Below are 15,936 nucleotides of genomic sequence, written 5' to 3' on the forward strand. Positions count from 1 at the left end.
AAAATAGCTGTAGTTAACCACATCAGAAAACACTCTGCTTGCCTCTATTTCCCTAAGCCATAACCTAAAAAACCTGAAACACTTTTTAAATGAATGATGTAATGAGCAAATGACTGGAATATGTCTAATAAACTACAACTCATATACGTCAAGTCATTTAAATGTATGTGCAAATAAATCCAAGCACTTCAAATTCCATAAAATCTCTGACAAGAAATCATGTCAGATATAAATAAATGCAGTATGCTGCTTGCCAAATTCTTTCAGTGTATAATAATTTCCATGTGATTTCACTATAACTAGCTAAAGACACAAATACTGTGGTTTATCATTCTTATTATCGACAACCCATAGCAATTCTCAACATTAATGCACTTCTATAAAAACGGATTGGTTTTACAGATCAAGTTATTTAGAATTTTTCCTTTTTTACAGTAAAAACATAACAAATTTGACTGAAAGATTCCCATTTAAAAAGCTGTCACTAAAGAACTGAAACAAAGACCTCAAGTAAATTTAAGTCCAAATATGGGTTACAGATGAATTGGTTTCAAAGGCTATTACTCAAAATTGATTTTTAGAACTTTTTCATAATGAAATTATAATAATAATTCAACATTTGGTTAAAGTGGAAAATTATTACCTTTTTTTAAACCACACAACAGTTTGAAAGCAATGGTTTGCTCAAATGGGAAGTGTGGTTTTCTCTACGGAATAAAGTCAATTTATTTAAGTGATTCAAAACTTGTTCTGTCTATTTGTTTTTGCTATTATAATGAGCTGCTAATCTGTCCTCTTGTGGTTTGCAGTTATTTAGCTCATTATAGCAACATAATCATATATGATTATATGCTATCATAAATCTGCCACAATTCCCCCTCATATAGGCTGTTATTTTAAAATTGAATAATCTTTTAAGCATCAGATTCAGTTCGTTTTTTCTTTGGCACAAATAATTTAATACAAGATGCTTTTGCCTTTCAGACCAAGTCCAATCAAACAACAAAAACTCAGCAAGCAATGTAATCTAGAGGTTAAAATACTACCTGGGGATTGAAATGTATGGAGATGCCACTCTCCTAGAACTAGAAGGGACCTTGAAAGGTTATCAAGTCCAGTCCCCTGCCTTCACAGCAGGGCCAAATACCATCCCTGACAAATTTTGACCCAGATCCCCAAATGGCCTCCACAAAGATTGAACTTACAATCCTGGGTATAACAGGCCAATGCTCAAACCACTGAGCTATCCCCTCTGCCCCCAGAGGGAGATCATGAGGGAAAAGGAGGCTATGTATTATTATATGTGTCTATGTATTATAGACGTATCCTGCCATTAGGCTCATATCCAAATCTTATTTTTTCAAACTTTATAAAAACTTGGCCTTAATATTCAAAGAATAACAAGCAAGTCATTTTGCCCACTTGGTATATTTATTGTACATGAAACTGCATTTCTGAAAAATGCCTTATTCAAACAATGGTAGAGTTGTAAACTGAGCTGAGAAACTCGTTATCTACCTGTGTATATTTATATGATTGGTTATACTTGCAGCAAGAAAGCTGAAATATGATGAATATTTACCATAGGTAGACAATAGAGTGTTTAGATTATATGTTACCTAAATAGCCCAGCTTCCATTACCACAGTAATCTGTCATAATATTAAGTGCTAATGTACGCTTTCAAAACACTGTAGACACAAATCCCTCAACAAGATAATTTTGGGGCAGGAAAATAAGCATCGTCCCCATTTTAAAGACTGGGAAATTCTAATGCAAAGGATTAATAATTTGCTTAAACTACTCAATCAGACAGTCACAGAGTTAGGATTAGAACTCTAGACCTCCTGTCTCTGTAGTACCCATACTAAATGGGTGTAATGCTAGAAAGTGCCATTATAATCTATTGTATAAAAGGTGCATTTAAAGCTTCTGAAATAGTGCATAGACTGATAAAATAAGCAGTTACAGCTTCAAGGGAATTAAATATTTTTCTGTCTCTTTCAATCAGAGTTATTTTGTTTTGTTTTTTAATGTGCTTGCAAAATACTTTGAGATCCTTTAAAGAAAGGTGCTACAAGCCGTCCTCACTATAAGTCCAAGATATGTTCCAAAAAACTTGCAAATTTGGGGGGGACTGTTTCACATGACTTACAGCGGGGAATGGGAGGACTTATAACACATCAGTTCCTAAAAACTTCAATGACTTTAGTGTGGAACGGATGTATACCGGGGCGACTTATAGTGGGGATGCCCTATACATAAATTCACAGCTTTGTCATTACTGCTTATAGTTTGTCCCTATAATAAGTGGGCAATGCATGTACTGATCTGAGTGATGAAAACTACAGCTCCATGTGACTCAAAACATTTATAAAATAGGAGCTGCCATGGAACTGTAGTCAGATAGTGTTGCTGGATACTGCAATAATTAAAACACAAATACAGCAACTAGGAAAACTCAAAATATAGTTACCTTGCAGTCCCTGTTGTACAGATGGGTTTTGAAACTGGGCATATGATTTATTTTGTATTCCTGAAAACTGTTGCCCATTTGGAGACTGGCTGTGTGGTGATGATGATGAGCCATGTTTCTGCAACAGAGAAGGTGGACCTAGTGTTTTCAGAGGACTGACAAGAGGTGAAAGGGTATTTGGAGCAAGCCTAGAAAAAGAAAAGAGAAAAAGCGTATTATACTACAGCATGAGAATATAAAATACTTGAAAGACTCTAGGAAGTATTTCCATAGTGATTTTAACATACAGAACTTTATTTACAATTTGTGCGGACATAAATATTTTAAAAATAAATAATAAAATACTTCTTTCAGGTGTATTCCAATAGTAAAGCAAATTAGAAATTAATTTACAATCTTTCACATTGGCTTCCCATTCTGTTAACAGTTATGGGGTCACAAGTGACAGCAAGCTGTCTGACTCCAGAATTAGATGCAAAGTCAGTTTTAATTTCAAATTTTACTAACTGACAAATGGATCTGAAAATACAGGCAGAGACTAGTTGAATGCTAACAGGTATCCCTTGATCAAATTCTTATGTATTGCAACAAAAAGGTCTCTGTTAGGGTATGTCTACAAAGCAGTGTTATTTCAGAATAACTGATGTTTTTCCAAAATAACATAGTGTGCGTCTACACTACAAGCCTTTATTTCGAAATAACGTTGAGCTGGAGGACTTCTTTCTCCAACTCATGGTAACCCTCATTTCATGAGGAGTAAGGGAAGTTAAAGGAAGAGTGTTCTTCCCTCGACTTCCTACTGTGTAGACAGAATTAAGCTATTTTGACTTAAACTATGCAATTGATGTAGCTGCAGTTGCGTCGCTTAATTCAGCATTAGTCCGGCTGTGCAGACGTACTTAGAGTCTAATTCAGAATTCCATTACACCAATTATGCTAAATGGATCTGTCTGGGAGTAAAATAATAGCAGAATTTTATCCTTAATGATTATATCTAATTCATAGAAAACTTCATTGATATCTTTAGTCCATCCCCTTTGTTCTATGTGTACAAAAAATGAAACTGAGAGGAAACTTTCTTTAAACATGTAATTCTTTATCATGTCTCAGGACCCTTGTAAGTCATTGTACTACAATACAAAATATAAAATTATTGCCCTTCTCAACTATCAGCAGACTTGTATACTTGTTTAGAAAATCAGCAAATATTAATTCTAATATTAGTACTCAGAAATTTCAGATTTCAGTTGTTTGTATAAAGGAAACTTTACCAGTTGTACTTCTGCCCTCCCTCGCCTGCCTCCCCCAGACTCCTCTTTCAAGGCATAAATGGATGTCAAGTTTAAGTATCTTATTTTAATATTGAATTTACCTCTTTCTGAACTATGAGGAAACTCAAGCTCTAATGGTGATGTCCTTTCATCCTAAGAGGTTCCCTAATGAGTCAGAATTGTCTAAATGCACTACTACCTAAAACAGGGCAAACCATCTACCCTCAAAGGTTCAGCCACGTCAGGGATGCATACTTGTTTTCAATTATTGCTCCTCTGACAGTGCAGTTTTAAATAGAGAGGTCCAGATTGTTCTTCAAAAGCACAGCCTTGAGTAAACACATGTATGCTACGGCAGAGCCGCAGAGAAATGCTATGGCAGTGCCACAGAAAAAGGCTGGGAAGTAATTGTATCTCAGATGTAAAACCTCTTCCCAGTGAGCTGCCTGGCACAGGAAGGTGAGTCAGACAATTGGCTGCAGCTCTCGACTCAGACACTGCCACAAACTAGGAGCTGCTTCAACTTACCCCATTGCCATTAGGGACCCAAAGAACTTTACACCAATAGGTGGAGCATAGCAGAGCTTCAGCATGCTTCCTCTCCACTGGCACCTCCTCTCCACTGCAGGCAGAGGTGGCAGCCAGCACAGGAAGTGGCTTTATCCATTTGGCACTGGAACTATCTGCAGGCCATTTCCAGCCAGAGTCCTGCTGCTTTGCAAAGAGCAGGATCAAGACCCTCCTCTGTAAACTTTTTTAGAATTACGTCACCATCCTACAAATTAACAATATTGTTCTAAAGGTTTTTCTGGGGCCTTTAGACCTCTGGTTTTTTGACTTCTCTTTGCAGCAGAAGAAATAATGACCAGTTGGTTCTAGACTGGTAGCCTCAAATGTTGATTTTTGGAATGGAGATCAGTCTAGAGTATGTTCACATGAAATACAGTACTGTATAGATACTATTTTCCCCCCTTCAACCTTATATGTCTTGGACTGAAATGGAAACAAAGGACAGTTTAAGTTATATAGGTTTGTGGCGATGTGTGTGAGGAGGGGGAGCCACACTACTTCTAATAGATTTCATAGACTTTAATGAGGCATAAGTATAAAAACAGACAAGCAGATTACCTATTGACTCCTGATCAAGAAAAGGATATTGAGAGCATAGGAGATTGAAGATGCTACCAACTCTAATAAAACTGCAATACAGTAATGGGTGATTTCAACTCTCACATACACTGTTCAAATGTCACAATGATACATAGCATAGAGAAGCAGTTTCTCCACACCATAAAAATTGCTCCTTGGAATAGCTAGCTCTAAAGCCCATAAGTGGTTAGACTATTTTTGACTTAGACCTATGTAGCACAAAAGAGATGGTTCAAGAAGTAAATACAGCTAGCCTACAAAGAAACAGTGATCAGAACATAACTAAATTCAACAGTCCAATCACTGTAAAGGTGCCAAAAGGTACTAACCTCTGAAAGGGATTTAAAAAAAAATCAGTAATCAAAAAGACACTAAAGTAAAAAGCAAGGAAATTAAGTGCAACAGGGTCACAGAAAGCATGTATGTCCCTAAGCAAAAAGGGAAGGCAAGAAACAAAGCAGTGTTATTAAATGGCATGAGTCAAGATGCTTTTCAAATCACATTTTCAGTCTGAAAGGGGCACACACTCTGGAGGTGCACAGCTGTTCCAACCTCTTTCGTTTTCTAAAAATTTGTTCTAAAAATCCAGTTAATGTTCTTAAACTCCACCCCTTTTCTGTAAGTGAATGTAACAAGTGCAGTACTGAATGTTACTGAGACTGAAATATTCTGCTTATTTAAAAAGAGGGAAAGGGCCCTGTCCAAATGGCAATTTGACACAGTTTAGGCCCTGTATACGGGCTTCTTTGGGATAGACTGGTTGAACAGCCAGGCAGAACTGTCTGTCCACCACAGCACATGGTTGATTCCACAAAGGGGAGGGAGCAGAGCAGGGCAGGACAGGGACAGAACATCTGTATATGCCAGTAGTTTTCAACTTTTCTTTCATTTGTGGACCCCTACAAAATTTCAAATGGAGATGTAGGCTCCTTTGGAAATCTCAGACATACTCTGCAGACCCCCGGGAAGTTATGAACCACAGGCTGAAAACTACTGTTCTGTGGTAATGACAATCTTCTTCAGTCCCCTTAGAGACAGTCTGAGAATCCCCAGGGGTCTATGGAGCACAGGTGTATGCAATCCAGTGGCCCTAGTATATAACTGGCACCTGAGCTGAATTCCATTAAAGTCTTGTGTTGTGGGCTGGGACTGAATTTCTCCAGCTGGTCTGCAGTCACTGTTCTAAAACTTGTGTTACACGTGGGTGAAATGGATTTCACCCAGTCTGTCTGAACAGCTACAGGAGAATACACAATAGCTGGTGCAATGCTGCCATGTTTCCCCTCCATTGTAAGAAAGCAAAAAAGGGTATCAAATGGCATTCATGTGTATATTGGCATCTAGATGAATGTAGATCCCCAGCACCCTCCCAGCTCATTTTCCTTAGGCCAAGGAATTACTTTCATTCACTAAGATTAGGTTTAAATTAGAACAAGTGGCTTACAGGTGAATTGGTTTTCTTAACAAAATATCAATTTCAATGGCCTAGAATTCAAGATCAATCCTAAAATACAATCCCATTTTCGTATCTGTGGTAGAGGGAGACAATTTTTTTATGGACCTCGCTTTCAGTTTCAAGCTTCAGGTGTCCTTTTCTAATTCTCTCTCGAGTGTTTGTCTTCTAAACACGTTGCCTTGGCACAGAAACTATTAGTGTGCAGGTGAAATCATTCCAGATACAGATTAAATAAATTATGCATTCGCTACAGGAAACAGTTTTAAAAGAGATGGCATCCAGATAGAAGAAGAAACTCTAAACTACTTAAAGAAAGATCTCAGGATGGACAGCTATTTGCATCAAAAACTCCCAGATGGTACTTCAGGCATATCTGCTTCAAGATCTAGTAGTTTGGACATTTCCTGTTAATATTGTACTACAGACAATATTTGTTTGTTTTGCTTTGGATTTTAATAATAAATATATATCACATTTTTATTTTCATTTTTGTTTGTACAGTTCTGCAAATTTGCAGTCTTTTTCATATATACTTTTAATTTAGATAATTAAATAAAATCCAGATCTTTTGTAATTCACTAAAATTGGGTCTCATGACAATATTGAATATTTATATTCAGAGAGGATATTTTTTTTGTCCGGCCCACCTCTTCTCATCTGCAAAGATGCAAATGTCCAAGAACCACCGTAGATCTGTTATACTGTTGTGGTAGGCTGCAAAAACATTCGAAAGGACTGTACATCCCATTTTTTTCTTCTGTCTTCTGCAATATTATGAATGGCTTTGAGAATGGGCAAAGGACAGGTCAGCAAACCCAGGGTTACATAGATCACCTGGCCTCATTCCCAGAGACTCAAACCCATGGGGGCACAAAAGCCCAGAACTGTACAACAGCTTAAGGGGTTGAGGGAGCAGCCATAGAGCAATTACATGGCCACTCACAACCTCCTCCTGCATTTGGAGGCCGAAGGTGCCGCCTTCTCAGTCCCTCATGGGTCCATTCTGTTTTTAAAAACTCTGCTTACTCTTGCTTGGCACACAGAACTGCTGTATTTCAGGACAGAAATGAGTGAACTCAGATGTTGCAGACATAATCAACGAAGTCACCAGATTTTAATGAACCATAAACATGAACACAAATGCCCTGTCTACTTTCTCTACATCTCTGCTCTCCTGTCTTATTACTAGGGTTCTGTCCAAGCCTTCCACCTCAGTACTCCCTTTTTATCCATTTTCCTCTCTTGTGTTTGTGCCATCTTCCATGCTGACTTTTGAATTTCCCTGTGATCCCTGGTGCACCACTCTACCACACTCTCTTCATTCAAGTTCTTCCTTAAAACCCCATTCACTAAGCTGGTAGATTCTATTCTATACTAGTTCTTATATTCACTCATCACTGCAGTATCTGCGCACCTATGGTAAACCATCTAAATCAGAAAATCGGATACACACCATTAAATAAAAAAGCCAGAATAGCAAACCATGAAACACTTTGGGTGCATCTACACTGCACAGTAGCTTGAAATAAGTTACGCAATTTGAGCTACACAAATTGCATATCTTATTTCGATCTTATTTTGAAATAGCGCCAAATTACGACATAAGCTATCTACACAGTGCCATATTTCAAAATAACCCGCTATTCCGAAACATCCCTTATTCCTCGTGGAATGAGGTTTATAGGGACGTTGGAATAATGAGCCCATTATATTTCGAAAAAACAGGCTTCCTGTGAAGATGCAGAATAGCTATTTCATGATACTCCGGTATTCTGAAATAGCGTTGCAGTGTAAACGTAACCTTTATAACCACCTTCCTCTGGTCATCCTATAACCAATGCTCCCTCTATTTTTTTTCCTATCAGTGTGCAGAACACTTTTTTTTATGTGCACCAAGGTATGTGTTATGTGCACCACTAGTAGAAACACACATTGCTGGTCTATACCATTTTATCTCTCCACTAGAACTGTAAGTTTCATGAGATTTTTTTTTAAAAGCCTTGGATATTGGAATGAAGAGTATGCTTATAAAATCCACAGACGACACCAAGGTGGAAGGTATTGTAAGCTATTTAGAGGACAGAATTAGAAACTGGAGAATTGGACTGAGAAACTGGAGAATTGGTCTGAAATCAACAAGATGAAATTCAATGAAGAAAAGTGCAAAGGACTACATGCAAGAAGGAAAAAACAAATGCACAAGCAAAAATGAGGAATAACTAGCGAGGCTCCAGCTGAGCACAGCAATGCCTGATCATCCTTAAAAATCTGGACTTAACTTAGTTGTGAGTAAAAGTATCAAGCCCATGTCAGGGTGGACCATTTATGACCATGGGCACTTAGCCAATGCATTACATAAGGACTACACACTCAGGCCACACATCTAGTGCAGTTCATGAAGAGACATTCTGTAACACTTGGAATTTCACGTCTGCTTAAAAGGAAAGTTAACAAATTAATTCCTTTCCATGAGCTTGAAATTACACAAAGTATCTTGTAACTCAAGAGCCCTTCTGGTTATAAGGAACATGATAGCTTTCTCATTTTGTAAAGTTAACTGCATCTATGACAGTCCTCATGAGAAATGATACAGAATTTTCAATTATATTTGTTTCAGGCAAAAGGGGCTGGGCCTTTATATAGCAGGAGTTGAAAGGGCTCACGCCTCCCCAGTGGCTCCCAGACAATGCATTAGAGGGCAGGCTGGGAGCTGCTGGGGGCTGGATGAAAGGACTAGGCAGGCTGGATCCGGCCTGCTGACAGCATCTTGCCCAGCCCTGGCTTAGTCTATACCCATGCGAGTAGCTGGGGGTACACATGCAACTTTGTAATAGTCCCACAATTTGCACTAACTATCTTTGTCTCAGTGCTATTACTATATAAGAGTTTTCCTAGAACCTATTAAATTGTACAAAACCAAGAACGTGCCGTTACCTGCACTCAGATTATCTTTTTTCTCTGTTCCTGAATACTGAAAGTACAGTACAATATGCTTAACTGGAAACAACTTGCAGCGAACTGAAAAATAATAAAATTCACTTCAACCTAAGATACTATTTGAATAATAATTGAAGATGAAATCTAACCACAGCATAGAAATATTGAAGGCAAGGATGTTTCCAATATGAACAGTTGTTCACTGTTTTTTATAGAAAAATCTTGATTGGCAGATTCCTTTGCCACACAATAGGCCCCAATCCTTTTCTCATTGAGCTCAGTGGGAACCAGATCAGATCCAGAGTGAAATACATCTGTACTTTATCTCAGATAAATTCTTCTGTCTATTGTCTATTAGACTGGTCTTCAAAGCTGCTTATCGAGTCCGGTCTAATACCACATTGAAAAATATTGACTTTGGGAATTGTATCTACCACATACCAGTCTGAAGGACTCTATATAGTGCTTTGGGTAGAGGCATAATGTTATATTTAGTTACAAAAGCTGATATGTTTCAGTGAAACCAGGTGCTACCATAAAATTCGTTGTGCCAACTGTTTCATTCATAAAACCTTGCCTACTCAACAGAAAAGTTACTTATATTATGAGAATGTGCAATTCAGTTCCAGAATCAGGAGATTATATTTTGGGGAGGAAAATAAAATGGGGCGGGGGGAGAGGAGGACTGGAGTTAACACTGATTTTTCATCTCTTCCATCTAATAAAAAATGATGTGTAAAGCTCCGCTAATCTGGTCTTTGGATGACACCCAGTCTCTTGCCACGTGTTTCCGTTCTGGGTCCTGCCCTATGGGAATTTCTGTCAGCACATGCTCAGGAAACAGTTATACCATTTTTTTTTTAAACAGACTATCTGAAGTTTGGTGAATTTTGCACTAATCACTGCCAGGTGGAGTTGGATAGTTCTCTGGAATGCATGGAATCTTTTTCCAACTTGATAATAAATCCTTCATTGTAGCTCACCTTGTTGGGCATCATTGCATTTTATTATCCTTTCCCACAAATGGTGATCAAACAAATTACTGGATTGTAACATGCCACATATTTTACATAGACTGAGGCTCAACACTGTGTTTGTGTTTCCATTTTCTTGTTCTTGGGACAGTGGCTTTGTACTGAGAGAAGGGAAATCGAAGTCAGTGGCCCTGGTTTTATCATGAACATGTGGGGTGACCTTGCGGGTAATTTAACCTCTATGACACATCTTTGAAAGATGGCTAAGGAATACCCACCATTGTGGGCTCCTGAAAACTCCACTGGGCACCTAAATATCTTTAAAAATCTGGCCCTTAGTTGCTCAGCATAGAGGACTGGATTGGATAACCTCTCAAGGTTCCTTCCAATCCTACAATGACATGATTGCGTGATTTTTCACATCAGGACAAGCTTTCATGCGTTCTCTTTGTATGGCTTACTTCCAAGCCACTGAATTTGCTAAAAAGCAACAATATCAGGTTTACAGAGACTAAATGTTTTGTTCCTCTATCACAGAAAACATTAACTAGTGGTTACGTCACATGACTGGAAGTCAAAAGACTTGCATTCTAATTACCCCTCAGTCAAAGGCTTGCTGAGAAACTCATTTAACCTCCTTTTTTTTCCCTGTAGCAGTATTATTTCTTATTTTGAGGCTGTATCTGTTAGAGCTCGGCTTTAGATGCTTGGAAGGACGACACTAACAAAATGACATCATAAATGTCAATACACCCATTTTAGAAAACTGTAATATTAAATAAATGTCCATCTACCTCCTGGTGCAGTCAGGAAAACATCAGTGCTCTCTCAGAAATCAGATGCTACATTTTTCTTAGCCAAACATTGCAGAAGTAAGGCCACTTTAATGCTAATTTTGCTTTTAAAAAAAGGATAGGCCAATCTGGAGATGATTATAAATGAACTCTGATCACATTTTCTACAATGAGATAAATGACTTGGAGTTTAAATCCAGATGCTTTTAATTACTGTTTTTCTTTGTTACATAAGCCTCAACCCCGCACCTGTACATTGTTCTTTCTTTGGGCAGACGTACTGATGCCCCTTTCGCGTGCTCAGATCCATAACACTGAGATAAATTATGATGGGTTCTTGGCTACCTCCGCTGAAAATGTTTTCGGCTTTCGGAGATATCTGTTTCTTGTTATTGGGTTTTAGTGCTTTTAAAAGAGAATAAAACACTGACTTGTGTATTCTGTTATAAATGAGGAGTAGTCCCAGTGGAATCCACAAACAATGAAGGATATATTTTTCTGGTCCTAGGAACTATTATAAAAAAGGTGTTGGTATTTAGTTCCATCGTCTAAATAGTAGAGGCTTGTTTGTTTCCCACAACCATTCTAATAATGGGCCGAAATTTACTTGCCTCACACGTGATCTCACTGCCTTCAACAGGGGTTGGCCCTTAAAATGCAAGAAAGAAATGGCTATTAAAATATAAATGATCTGCAGTAGCATATTGAAGAATTATCCTTTTCTGTTTTGTTTTTAGAGCTAGTTTCCTAAATTCTATCATAGGTGACAAAGACACTCCAGAAAACTTACAGTGAAATCTTTTAATCGCTGCAACCTTTTTATCCCATCTCACATGATACAACCTTCTAAATTTCATTCACAAAACCATCTGCAGTGTCCTCTCATCTCCTTGCCACAGAGCCAGAATAATTCAAAACTTAGAATTATAGAAACTTAGGGCTGGAAGAGACCTCAGGAGGTCATCGAGTCCAGCCCCCTGCCCAAAGCAGGACCAATCCCAATTAAATCATCCCAGCCAGGGCTTTGTCAAGGCAGGACTTAAAAACCTCTAGGGATGGAGATTCCACCACCTCGCTAGGTAATCCATTCCAGTACTTCACCACTCTCTTGGTGAAATAGTTTTTCCTAATATCCAACCTAGACCTCCCCCACTATAACTTGAGATCATTGCTCCTTGTTCTGCCATCCATCACTACTGAGAACAGTCTTTCTCCATCCTCTTTGGAACCTCCCTTCAGGAAGTTGAAGGCTGCTATCAAATCCCCGCCCCCTCTTCTCTTTTGAATACTAAATAAGCCCAAATCCCTCAGCCTCTCCTTGTAGGTAATGTGCTCCAGCCCCCTAATCATTTTGGTTGTCCTCCACTGGACCCTCTCCAATGTGTCCACATCCTTTCTGTAGTGGGGCCCCCCGAATTGGACGGAATACTCCAGATGTGGCCTCACCAGTGCCGAATAAAGGGGAATAATAACTCATCAGATTTCTTTTGGCCCAATCCTCCAATTGTCTAGGTCACTCTGGACCCTATTCCTGCCCTCCAACCTATCTACCTCTTCCCCTAGCTTAGTGTCATCCACAAAATTGCTGAGGGTGCCATCCATCCCCTTATCCAGATAATTAATAAAGATGCTGAACAAAACCAGCCCTAGAACCGATACTTGGGGCACTCCACTTGAAACCGACAGCCAGCCAGCCAGCCAGCGACCCATTAACCACTACCCAGTGAGCCCAACAATCTGGCCAGCTTTCTAGCCACTTTACAGTCTATTTATCCAATCCATACTTCCTTAACTTGCTGGCAAGAATATTGTGGGAGACCGTATCAAAAGCTTTCCTAAAGTCAAGATATATCACATCCACTGACTTCCCCATGTCCACAAAGTCGATTACCTCATCATAGAAGCTAATCAGATTGGTCAGGCACGACTTGCCCTTGGAGAATCCATCTTGACTATTCCTGATCACATTCCCCTCTTCCAAGTGCTTCAAAATGGATTATTTGAGGATCCCCTCCATGATTTTTCCAGGGACTGAGCTAAGGCTGACTAGTCTGTAGTTCCCTGGATTGTCCTTCTTCCCTTTTTTAAAGATGGGCACTACATTCGCCTTTTTCTAATCATCTGGGACCTCTCCCAATCTCCACAAAAGTTTTCAAAGATAACTCTCCTGTATTGTATTTCATCCCCTCAGACATTAACCTTACTATCTTGCCATCTACTAACACAATTATTCTTCCCCAATCCTCAGGCTACTACCACAGCCTCACAGCGGGGAAAAGAAACAGGGCTATTAAGACTTACATCTCAGGAGGAGAGTCTGCTGGTGGTATGTAGAGTGGGTCATTCCACTGCTGATTTAGGGGTAGGACATTCCCGAGGCCTCGTTACTTCACGTCACTCTAGCAATATAAAGAAGTCTTAAGTCTTAAGATGGGAGGCTCCTTTACAGTGGGAGAATGGTATAAAGTGGCCATCACCTAAATGAAAATCAGGCCCAAATGGATTTGCTCCTGTACATTTTTACCTTAAACATATCAGGAATATATTGCTGCTAACATAGGTGTTAGCAAGCCCAAATCAATTGGCATTTAAAATGCTCCAGCTAAAAATATCCCCTCTCATTTGCTCTAAGTCTTTTGGGATGTCTTAAGTCCATTAATTCTTCAGTTGCCATAGATTTTGCATAGCAGATATGACCTGAGTTGCTACAGAGTGTAAAATTAGTGTCCCAATCCTCCCTAAGGGATACATCATCATTATTGGCAAAATTGTTAGTAGCCCTTGGCTTCCTCCAGGAATGTAAATGCTATTTTCTATGTGTAATGCACATGACTGAGGTCACATAGCCACATTATTGAGTTCAAAGATTTTAACAGGCTCTTGCTCCAGTTCCACATACTGAAGGAAAATTCAGTTTTGCTGATGGATGGGCAAAATCATAATGGTTCTTGACAAACGTGCCTAACCCTCATGACCTTCTGTTAGCAAGGCTTATGATTACATGATAATTGATGTGCTAGATTGTTAATGTATGCTGAACGGTAAGATTATCTTCTTTTCTTATTATTAAAACCATGTAATAATGCTGTGGAGCTTACACTACATTGCATGGTGTTTATTATCTGCAGGGTGAACAAGATCTTGCAATAGTTGTTCCAATTTATACCAATGGCTCATTAAGTCTGAATGACTGTTACTCTACCACAGATTAGTGATCGGAATATGAAAGCATAGAGAACTGTATTTCAAAAAGCCACCCTGTTCTCTATTATTTCAAAAACAAAAGCCTTCTTTATGTATTTGTGTGCATATTTTACAAAGCGGGGATATATACAGCAAAACAGATGCCCTGGCTATATTAGAAAAATGTACCAGTTTAATTAAATCAGTACATGCACTGATCTAGTAAAACTGATATAAACTACTGATGGAACCCACAGACTAGTTTAGCTAAATTAATATAAGCAAGGATTAAAGTTGGTACGTATCAGGGCAAGCTAAATTATTAGGTTAAACTAGTTCAAATAGATCTATACTGAGACATCCACAAATTTAACCAGATGGATTTTTAAAACTGGTTTAGTTATAGTCATGCAAATTTTGTAGCATAGACCAGGCCAGACATAGCATCAATATAGTAAAGCCAAAGCTTAATAAGATGAGTTGTTTTTTCTATCTTCCAGGTGCTACAAATAAAATTTTACTATCTTTGTAACTGCTGACGTTAAACAGTTTTGACATTACTTATAGCATTTGCCATAAATAATGTTAAAGTAACACTTCACTACCTGAAATTAAAAAGCAAACAAAAAACAACCTGGATCATTACAAGCCCTACTTTCTTCTACATGCTAAAATACTCCTAAATCACACACTTCTACCTTAATTAATATTAGTATAATTTAATGTAAAATTACTTGATCCAGCAAGCTATGTACTTCATACCAGAATTTTAAAAAATTCTATGCATATTTAAAGCCAGTGTAAATACAGTGTCAATGAAGTCAGATTCTGTTAGAACATTTTCAAATTAATTAGATAATTTTGTCAAACTATTTAAATGTCTTAGCAAACCAACTGGGAAAATTGAGTGCTACACTTGGTATTGACTTTGGCAAAGGATAGTATAACATAGTGTTTTGTTTTGGTTTCTATTTAAAAGTCTTTAAATCCAATTCTGAATGTTCTGTCAACCTTGAGTAGACTATTTGTACTCTGCCCTGTGTAGCTTTTGGCATCTTACATATCTGATGACTCAATAATTATAGCTTTTACTAGTAATCATTCTGGTCCATTCCTAAGACAAACTATGGAATCCAATCTTTTCATCACATTGATTCACAGTATAGAAATTCTTTACATGTACCTAAACATGGATGCTGAGATAGGTGACGAATGAAGCAAAACGCCATATGGATGGCAAAAGTGTAAAGTAGTTCACAGAGAGTTTTAAATGTTTATTTCTCTTCGTGTAGTATATGTTTGTATCTGAATACTTATACAGAACTATTAACTGACAAAGAAAGACACAGTAATTCAGCAGCTCTAAGCATTAGTTTATAAAGAGTTTTTGTTGAGAAAATTGATGCATACTTTCATTTAATATTGTTTTGTGTAAAATATAAGATTATTAGGGCTATTAATCATTGTTAACTCACATGATTAACTTAAAAATTAATCGGTATTAATTGCAGCTTTAATTTCAATATTAAACAACAGAATACCAATTGAAATGTATTAAATAGTTTTGGGGATGTTTTTCTACATTTTCAAATGGACTAATTTCAATTCCTACACAGAATATAAAGTGCACAGTGCTCACTTTATATTTATATCATTTTTTATTACAAAGATTTTCACTGTAAAATGAGAAATAAAAT

At 37.9% G+C, this 15,936-nt stretch overlaps 1 protein-coding gene across 10 annotated transcripts in view; it reads right to left on the reverse strand.

Moving 5' to 3' along the window:
- The window catches only part of GLIS1 (GLIS family zinc finger 1), a 285,705-nt gene that overhangs the window by 12,479 nt on the left and 257,290 nt on the right, over window positions 1–15,936 (reverse strand). For all 10 annotated transcript variants that reach the window (XM_075936007.1, XM_075936010.1, XM_075936008.1 and 7 more), the window contains one exon: window positions 2,476–2,663. In XM_075936007.1, the coding sequence (XP_075792122.1) occupies window positions 2,476–2,663 (188 nt within the window). The remainder of the gene's footprint in view (window positions 1–2,475; window positions 2,664–15,936) is intronic.

The sequence above is a fragment of the Pelodiscus sinensis genome, chromosome 9 (genome assembly GCF_049634645.1).
Source record: "Pelodiscus sinensis isolate JC-2024 chromosome 9, ASM4963464v1, whole genome shotgun sequence".
Taxonomy (NCBI): Eukaryota; Metazoa; Chordata; order Testudines; family Trionychidae; genus Pelodiscus; species Pelodiscus sinensis.